Consider the following 10,000-nt stretch of genomic DNA (forward strand, 5'->3'; position numbering starts at 1 on the left):
TTGGGAATACATAAAAAAAAAAAATGAAATGTAAACAAAGAGCTGCCCCCATTACAATGACCAAGATCTCGGAAGAGGCTGAAGAAGAAAAAAAACCCTCAGGTACTGACAAGTCCAGGGTAGTGTGAGCATTACAACTGCATGTTGAAATTGACCAAACTGGTCCTTTAACGCCCCCCTAGGGCTCCCCAACACCCCCTGTTGAGAGACACTAATTTAGCACATTGTGCTGCCTGTGTGTATGCATGAAATGTGCTCTAACATAAATACCTGAGCATGTCTTGCCTTGTGTCACCTTGCTGCAGGAACTACACGGTGGTGAATGTGGCTAAGGGCCAGGTGGAGGTGAAGCGGATGCCCTGCCCAGGCACCAAGCTCAGCTGTCAGATCAAGATGGACAACACACTGTGGACCGCCACCGAGGTACAGTACTGGAGACATGTTGAAAGGGGGGAAGGAAAGAGAAGAAAAACTGCCGTCCAAAAACAGAGACTTTCTCCCCTTCACACGCCTTTCCCTTCCTAATCTCTTCTCCCTGCCTTTCCTCTCCTCGTCTGTCACCTCCTGCCCTGTCCCGTCCTCTCCTCTCCTCTCCTCTCCTCTCCTCTGCTCTCCTCTCCTCTCCTCTCCTCTCCTCGTCTGTCACCTCCTGCCCTGTCCCGTCCTCTCCTCTCCTCTCCTCTCCTCTCCTCTGCTCTCCTCTCCTCTCCTCTGCTCTCCTCTCCTCTCCTCTCCTCTCCACGTCTTTCACATCCCATTCCCTCCTCTCCTCTCCTCTCCTCTCCTCTCCTCTCCTCTCCTCTCCTCTCCTCTCCTCTCCTCTCCTCTCCTCTCCTCTCCTCTCCTCTTTTCTCCACGTCTTTCACCTCCCACCCCCCCTCCTCCCCTCTCCCTCCTTGTCTGAGTTTATATTTCCTCTCTGTAGGAATGTTACCGTGGAAACCCCTCATTGAGGGCTATATGTGCAGGAATGTTTTGGCTGGGGCTGCTGCTGCTGCTGCTGCAGCCTGTGAGTGTAGTATAGTGTTAGTGTGCACGGCAGAGAGGTGGTGGAGGTGGTGTTGGTGGGAGGGTGGTGATGGTGGTGGTTTTGAGCAGACTGGGCTGTTTTTAGTCCAAACGACTGTGTGTGCAGTCACGGGCCATGTAACATAATGTGGATCCGACGTGAGTCCACAGTGGCATGGGGAGAGGGGGAGCCCTGTGAATGTTTAGTGTGTGTGTGTGTGTGTGTGTGTGTGTGTGTGTGTGTGTGTGTGTGTGTGTGTGTGTGTGTGTGTGTGTGTGTGTGTGTGTGTGTGTGTGTGTGTGTGTGTGTGTGTGTGTGTGTGTGTGCGCGTGCGTGTGTGCGCGTGCGTGTGTGCGCGTGCGTGTGTACGTGCGTGTGTGTGGTGTCAATGATAAGGAGGGCAGATGGTAATGCTCGTGTGTGTGTGTGCGTGTGTGCGTGTGTGTGTGTGTGTGCGTGTGTCCGTGTTTGTGTGTGTCCCATAGGAGCAGGAGGTTCTGATCTACATGCTGAAGGAGATGTGTCCCCTCAGGCAGCCCCAGAAGAAGCTCTCCTTCCCTGCAGTCGTCACCTGCCTCTTCCTCGTGCCCGCCCAGAAGGAGGTAATATAATATATAACATAATACAATATAATGTAATACAATATAATATAATATAATATAATATAATATAATATAATATAATATAATATAATATAATAGGCCTATAATATGTAAGGGATAATTGACGACACGGTGTGCGTATAACAGGAAAAATAATGCACACCTAGGTGGTGATGCGGCCACGACGCGAAGCGGAGTGGCCGTTACACCTCGGTGTGCATTATTTTTCCTGTTATACGCACACCGTGAAGTCAATTATCCCGCTTATACCACGGTTGCCACACTGTCTGAAATTTATTTGAGGAATTATTTCGATGTTTTATTGGCTAAAACAATGGTTTTCTGTATAACTACTTCCTTCCGCCACAAGAAGGTTCTTTTCATAACTTTCTGGCGAACTGCCGTTGCTAATTCTAAATTGAAGGTTGCTATGGCCAAGACACCGTTGATAGTTCTATCGCATTCGGTTGTCAAGTCAAGAGCCAGTCGTTAATTCTATCGCATTTGGTTGTCAAGTCAGTCACCTCAATGTTCTACCCATCCGATATATGGGCGCGTCTGACTTGCCCACTAGATTATGCTACAGTTGGCATGATTCCTACAAATGTACAGATCTCACAGATTAAAAAAATACCCCGCGCATCTTGGCGACATTCTAAATGCCTCGCCTCGCCATTAACTTCATTAAAACAGGCACCTCGTCAATCTGCTCTCATCCCATAGGAAACTCCCTTTGATTTAATTTCACTGCGTTCCCATAGTTATTGATCCGAAAATAGCCCATACTTTTCACAAGTTACGCTACTCTCTCAACTAATAAACGCTACAACCACAGGTAAACCTCTCCTCTCGTGGGGAAGAAACGCTCACGTGAAACGGGCGTCCCTTACTTTGCGCAGGGAATCTATCTCTCTATCTCTCTCTCTATCTCTCTCTCTCTCTCTCTCTCTCTCTCTCTCTCGCTATCACAAAGTTGACAGAGTGATGGTCAGTTGGGAGAAATAAACATGTTTGAAATGTGATTAGGCCTACTAAGATTTGCTCCAGATTCACCATACATTGCTGGTGTTTCCAGACGCGCGATGCGACATGTGTCAATTCAGCGCGTAATGCTTGCAACTTTTTTTTGTGTAATTTATGAACGTGCGTGCCTTGGCGCATTGATACACTGGAGTTATGCGGTCAGAAAAGTGACCTAATAGTGGGACTACTTCAGGTGTGCATATATAGACAGTTAATCAACACCCAATTTAGTGCGTCACAATGGGAGATTCCAGACTGCCGTGGTATAATATAATATAATATAGTGTAATATAGTATAATATGATGTAATATAATGTAATTTACTATAGTTATATAGTATATTACATACATACATACATAGTTTACTTATGCCCAGAAGGACATAACTGTAATAAATTAGTACATTTTGCAGACACACAACTTACAAGGGTACAGTACATAGTAGAATTCACAGTGTTATTTGGGAGGGGGGGGGGTACACAGCAATGTTCTCAATACACTGAATACACATCTTTCCACAATATCATGCAATAATATTCAGTATAATTATTACCTTTAGCAGACACTTTTATCCAACACAATTTATAAATGACTACATACTGTAACATCAGCGTGTATAGTGTGGAGAGGTACAGATTAAAGAAGAATGATTAAGAGTCTCAATGCACTGAATCTTTCTATAATATTGTGTAATAATAATATACAGACACAACACAGGTAACATGGTCAACACAAAGATTCATGGAGGTCACTATGGAAGTATGTTATGTGTGGTAGCACTATGGAGGCATGTCTTAAACACTGACTACAGACCATGCATCATAATGGTTAAAACAAACATGGTCTGAAAGGCTTGGGCATAGCAGTATACTAACTGTACAGTGTGTTATACATTCTGCTATTGTGATAGGACTTGAGAGTGTACGTTTGTAAAAGTTTAACCCATAAGTGGGAAATGTGCTAAGCTCAGCAAACAGGACCATATGCTGTGAACAGTAGATTCATTTTGTTTTGACACTTGAAAATATGACTGAGAGCAAAGTATGTATGTGACTGGGCTTTGTGTTCTGTATAATGGGGTAGCCTACATTAAGCACAGCGATGTGGTGAAATACCTACTGATATTTGCTGAATAGTACATGAGGAACTGTTTTGACCAGGTGGTAGAAATCCACTCAGTCATCTGACAATGACAATGCTTCCAATGTGACACAATCTTCATGACCTGTTGTGAATTCTTCCTCTTTTTCAAGCTTGACTTAGACACATACTATTACTTCCCTTTTTGCTTGTACAGCATTTTTTGGCCTTTTCAGCATTTCAAACACTGCACCTTTTGTGATAACCTAGTGTGCTTGTGTTCTGAACTAATGATTTACCACAGTGGTTTCGTGTCCATTTCAAGGTAGAAACCTTGCTTTTGCACACCTCAATTCCAATGGGTGCATTGGATGAAACCAGTGGTTCAAAGAAGTTGACCCCCGCACACTGTCCATTACACTTGCATTTTTTTACTGTCCCCAACGTTTTGAGGTCATGTCAGACCTTCTTCAAGTGGAAACCCTACAAGGGTAGCGAGCGTTTCTCACAGCCCCAACACACAACTGGTCCATCGCCCTCTGTGCTTACTTGCCCTAGATTTCCTAATTAAGTACTTATGGCTAAATCTCAAGGCTAGCTCAACTCACTCATGCAGTTCAGATCAAGGCATGCAAAGAAGTAAAGCAACAACACTCAGAGGCATCTAATTATAGACGAGTTACACACGTCAAAAAAGTTTATCACTTCTGATGATTTATGTCCCACTTTAAATTTCGGCATGGCAGGGCAGACGTGGGAAAATAAAGTGTGAGTGTGATATTTACTGGAGGGAGGTTGTGTCACACCGTGTAGCTATTTTAGTTTTCTTAAGATTTGTGCCTTCAGGTTAGGCTACATCCCCAGTCTCACACTTTACCTCTCTTGCTCTCCTTTAATGTTTCTGTCTTGACCAACACATTTTTTAAATTCTGTGTATCGGGCCCAGTCTATGTGAAATGGTGGGGGGCCTTATGTCCTTGTGTTGTGTTAACCCGTGTTTCTGTCTTCATGTTGTTTTTATTTGTTATCTGGTGTCTCTTCTGAGTGTTTTAATACCTGATACAATTTCAAATAAAATGTGAATGTGAACTTGTAAGGTCCGTGCAGGAACTCCTACAGGTTTTAAATGTGTTGTAAGATGTGAAAGTGACTTATCTCGCCCTCAACGTGTACACTAACCTGACTGATTAGTGGGTGGACGATTTTGAAATCGTAAAGGCTTTAGTAAATATTGAATCGAAGACTAAGCGCCGAATGGTCAACACTAGATTATGCTTTTTTTGTATGAAGTGTTCCTCTCTGTTGGAACTAGGTGTAACACTTAGTCATCTGTTTATATTGTAACCTGCAACATCTCGCCGAACATCATCGTTCAAATGCCATAGTTAGGCTGGGCTTTGTTTGCTGAGCTATTGTGTTTCCTTGAGCTGTCTTTTGACAGGCACACACTTCTCCGTGTTTGCCCAGCGTCCCTGTGTTCTGTCGTTTGCGGCGGGGTGTTTACTGTCCGACTCGGTGGTGCGGCTGCGACTGATCTGTAGTGAGACGTCCCCACCTTTCATCAGCCACTGTGGGAAAGTCCTCCTCTTTTATGAGGTGCCACAGGAAATGTCCCTGCTAAAAGGACCCCCCGCCCCCCTCCCATCCAACCCCTCTACACAGCAGCTATACACTCCAAACATGGCTACTCTTATCCCTTCCCAAGCTCCTCTACACAGAAACCATACTGTACTGTACAGCTACTGCAATGCCCCACACCATCCCCCATCCCTCTCTACACAGTAACCATGCACCCCTACCATGGCTACCATCTTAAGGGTGATTTATGCTCCGAAACCAACTTCACTGCGTCATGATGCAGACAGCAACACAGTTATTTTTCCCCCCTCCGCAGTGACTTGGTGTGCACCCCTGAAAATGTGACTGCCCGCAGACAGCGACGCAGTGAACGGCAGCAAGAGACGCTGTGATTGGTCCTCTCGACCAGCCTGCTCTGTCCTCGAGAACAAAACGCTACTTCCTTGTTCTAACCTTCGTTGGGCTACGGACTGTGAGCTCTTCATTAAATAAGTTGCCCGTGCGTTGTAGTTTCATTTATTTACACGAACCAAAGACAACACATGCGCTTGCAAGTTATGACGCTTAAGTTATATCGGGGCAGTGGAACAGCGTTTCCGAGGAAACATTCCTCTTTGTGCAACCTATTCTCAACAATTGACCCACTTCTTTGTTCCAAAGTACCGCGGTGGCTGCTAGTGCGATCAAAAATGCACGCGTCATAAATATAACATTTTTCATTTTCATTGTTGTGGAGACTGTGTAGCTTCAAAACAACAGACACGTCTAGTTTACTTCTTGTATTGAAGGCACTTTGAACAATCATCTGCCCCTACCGTTGCGACAGATACGGATAGCGCAGACCTAGAATGGAGCAAAAATCAAAACTAACTGCGTTGGCTTGCCTGCATCAGGCTGAAAAGTGAACATAACCCGCCCTTTAGCCACTACACAACCCCCAACACCTGTACTTGCTTGGTCTTGAACAGTCCTTGGTCTTGAACAGTCCCCCCTCCCCCTTATGTCCTTGTACCTGCTCCCCGCCCTCTCCCCCAGATTCTCCTGGCCACCCTCCTCACTCCCCTTGTACTTGCTGCCTCACCACCCCAAACCCCACTCCACTCCACCTAACCCTCAGCCTCTGCTGCGTTTGAAGTCTGTGCTGCTATTAGATCTCCAGGTGTTGCTCTTCTGTTCTCGTCTCTTCTGCTCTGTTCTGCTCTGCTCTGCTCTGCTCTGCTCTCCCAGAGCTCAGCTCAGCTCAGCACAAGACGGATGTCTCCTGTGCAACCTGCCCGGCTGACACAATGACAGAGCTCGGGCCCCGACGCGTGATCCGTCTTCAGTAAACATACACTTACTCCCCGACCCTGCGCTCCTTTGATCTGTGCTGTGCTGTGCTGTGACTCCTGCTACCCAGGAAAAAGGTTTTCGGGTAGAAAAGGGGGTTTGGCTGAGGTCAGTCAGCTCAGGATAAGAGATAAATATGTCAGAGGCAGGACACAGTTACCAAGAAAAATCGTAAAACCTCAAAGACCTTGGTGGCTGATGGCTTGATGTGGGGGAGAAGAGCTCAGAGGGATGACGCACTCTTCACGTAGTATGTCGACAATGACATGACGAAACCGCAAATGTTTCCGCACAGTGGGGACCACCTTTTGTGAAGGATGTTCACTCTCACTCACACACACACACACACGCACGCACACTCATGGAGGCCTTCCCATGTATAAGCTGTCGGGCCGTGCTCACGCAGGAGAGCATGTGGCGTCTTGTCATGTTGTGTCACGGCTGTTTAAATTTGTTGACATTAGCTCTCGGAAATGTTTGTACTGTGGATATGATGATTACATTTCCTGTGCAGTGTGCGGCATTCTGCAAAGCTCTGAGTCAGCTAAGTGGTGTGTTGCATTGTGTACATATGCACAAAACGCACACAGACTCCAGCTATTTGTCATAATAATTGTTAACAAACTAACGTATACATTGTAGCAAACTCATCGGGATTTTTAATCTCCCATCCGTCTCTCCCCCATACATCTTTTTTTTCCATTTTGTCTTCGTTTATCTCTCTTCCCCATCTTGGCCGTCCTTTCTCTTTCTGTCTTACTTTTAAATATACTGTATATATTTTTTGGGGCATTTTTTACCTTTATTACGATAGTGCAGTATTGGACAGGAAGTGAGTGGGGAGAGAGAGGGGGGGAAGGGTTGGCAAAGGACCCGGCCATGGTAGGGCCTCTTTCTGTCTTTCTAACTTTTTTCTCTGACAATTCCTCTCTTCCTATTCCTCTCTTTTTTTCATCCCCTCTCTCTCTCTCTCTCTCTCTCTCTCTCTCTCTCTCTCTCTCTGTTCATCCCCTATCTCCACCACAGACGCTCCCCCTGGTCCTCGTGGGCATGGCGGACGGCCTGGTCTCCGTCCACACCCTGGTGGACGACCTGCCCATGGACGGCGAGACCTACCTGTGCTCCCACTCCCTGAACAAGGACCGCTTCGGCCTGAAAGACGACGACCCGCGCCAGAAGCCCTACCCGGTGCGCTGCATGGCGCTGGCCCGCGGCGGCTACGAGCTCTGGTACTCCAACGGGCCTGGCGTGTTGGTGATCCAGCTCCCTAGCCTGCTGCCCATGCGTCGTCTCGATCCTTACAAGCCACCGTCCAACGTGACGGCCCTGGTGAGCTCGGCCAGCTGCTGGGCGGACGAGGCCGTGTGGTGCCTGGACGACCTCACCAACACGCTGCTGCTGTACCACGCCAGGACCTACCAGCTGTGCGCCAGCTACCAGTGCGGGGACGCCAGCCCACTCAGGGACGTGTTCCCCGTGCAGAGACCCTCTGGCGGGGGAGTGTCACCACACAAGGCCAGGCCGAAGGAGGAGAAGAAGGAGCAGGAGGAGAGCCAGGGGGAGGAGGAGGTGAAAGGATGAATAGAATGGAGATGGATGAAAATAGATACATTTAGTAATAATAAATAAATGTATCATAATGTGTCATAATGATTAATAAATAAATACAGTGCATATAATCATTTAATTTAAATCATTTTCTTCCATTTATCAAGTAATGCATACAGTACAATGTATTATTATAGTGTATTATAATGTATTATGGTAATATATTATTGTATTGGGTATGCATTATGTATTATAAGGTATTACAATCATGTATTTTTGTTAGTCGAAGGATGAAGATGATGAAGAGGAGGCGTGTGAGGCCCTGCTGAGTGACCCAGTGCTGGTGATCCACAGCGATGACGCGGGTACCCAGATCCTGCAGCGCGACGACTCCCTGACCGACTACTGCTCCATCTCCGCCTCCAGCACCTCCGGCTTCCTCTCCGGCCAATTGGAGCGCTCCAGCTCCGGCGCCCTCAGCTCATTGGCCAGCACGGCCAGCATGGCCTTCTCCACTGATACGGAGGACGCTGATAGGCCGGATGACAAGGAGACCACAAACGCCACCATCACCGCGTCCTCCTCCTCCACGCTCACGTCCCCTGTCACTGAGACGCAGACAGGGAGTCCACATGAGGACACGGCCATGGCCACCGCCGCTCAGAGCCAAACGCCCACACACCTGCAGGCTCTCACCGTGCTGCCAGTCAGCGACACTGTCTGGGTCCCCAGGTACGCATAAACACATGTATGCACTAGGGTTTAATCCCGGGACCCGGGATTCCCGGGAAATCTGATCAAAACAATTTCCCGTTTCCCGGGAAAGCCATGACGGGAAACCGGGAAAAAAAATTAAGTGCGTGTCTATTTGTTGTCCCAGCAACATAAGCAACAGTGCCATCTAGCAGCGGTAACACTTCAGGCTCATTTAAGCAGCAGCAGTACAGGCCCATTTCAGCAATGTCTGAGGTGCGCGGTTGACGTATTATTTCATCCGCAACCGCTTCTCAGAATTTCTAATCCACCTGTTTTTCTCCAATTTCCAAAACCGAACCCGCCCGCCATCCGCCTATTAGTTTTTAGTATTTAAGATGCCTGAGGCATATAGTCGATCGTATTTTTCAAGCAGTGCAGGTAATTTAGGCCTACATCTTGCCAGCCCATGTTTAAAAAAAATCTCTAACTTATAGCGATTCCCAACTTGTCTCCACCCATCGCACAACGTGAAAGTTGAAACGTGTGGATGCTTTAATGCAGCCTAAATTTTAACAGTTTAAATACATCCAGTCCAAGCAGCACAATCGAAACTATTGGCTATCTAGCTTACAAGTTTGGATGGTATCCAATAAGACGAGAGTCAAGTGTCTTGCGAAGAGTGCAGAGAATTACGTCGCGCGTGTGTGTGTGAGCGAGAGAGGGTGAGAGAGGGAGCGATTCCAAACTTGTCTCCATCCATCGCACAACGTGAAAGTTAACGTGTATGCTTTCATGCTGCCTAAATTGTACCAATTTTGCCTCCTCCCCAAGCAGCACAATCGAAACTATTGGCTATCTAGCTTGCAAGTTTGGCTGGTCTATCCAACAAGATGAGTCAAGTGACATATGTCTTGCGAAGAGTGCAAGCGTCGCTTTGTGTGTGAGCGAGAGAACTAGAGAGAGAACGAGAGAGAGGCGCTTCCCAAAATCGCTCTGCAGAAAGGGCAAGGCGATGTCTCCAAATATTAGACAAAATGCAGCTTATTTTAGTTAAGTAGACATCAGGAAAGTATTTTGTTTAGTTGCAAAGCCGAGCTGATTGGTTCATATTGCTCTGAAAGACACTGAAGTCTAT

At 46.9% G+C, this 10,000-nt stretch overlaps 1 protein-coding gene across 2 annotated transcripts in view; it reads left to right on the forward strand.

Annotated features, from left to right (window-relative positions):
* lrrk1 (leucine-rich repeat kinase 1) overlaps positions 1–10,000 on the forward strand; it is a 113,103-nt gene that overhangs the window by 94,966 nt on the left and 8,137 nt on the right. For both annotated transcript variants that reach the window (XM_063188833.1, XM_063188834.1), the window contains 4 exons: positions 306–423; positions 1,495–1,611; positions 7,648–8,190; positions 8,453–8,901. In XM_063188833.1, the coding sequence (XP_063044903.1) occupies positions 306–423; positions 1,495–1,611; positions 7,648–8,190; positions 8,453–8,901 (1,227 nt within the window). The remainder of the gene's footprint in view (positions 1–305; positions 424–1,494; positions 1,612–7,647; positions 8,191–8,452; positions 8,902–10,000) is intronic.

This window comes from Engraulis encrasicolus, chromosome 22 (genome assembly GCF_034702125.1).
Source record: "Engraulis encrasicolus isolate BLACKSEA-1 chromosome 22, IST_EnEncr_1.0, whole genome shotgun sequence".
Taxonomy (NCBI): Eukaryota; Metazoa; Chordata; class Actinopteri; order Clupeiformes; family Engraulidae; genus Engraulis; species Engraulis encrasicolus.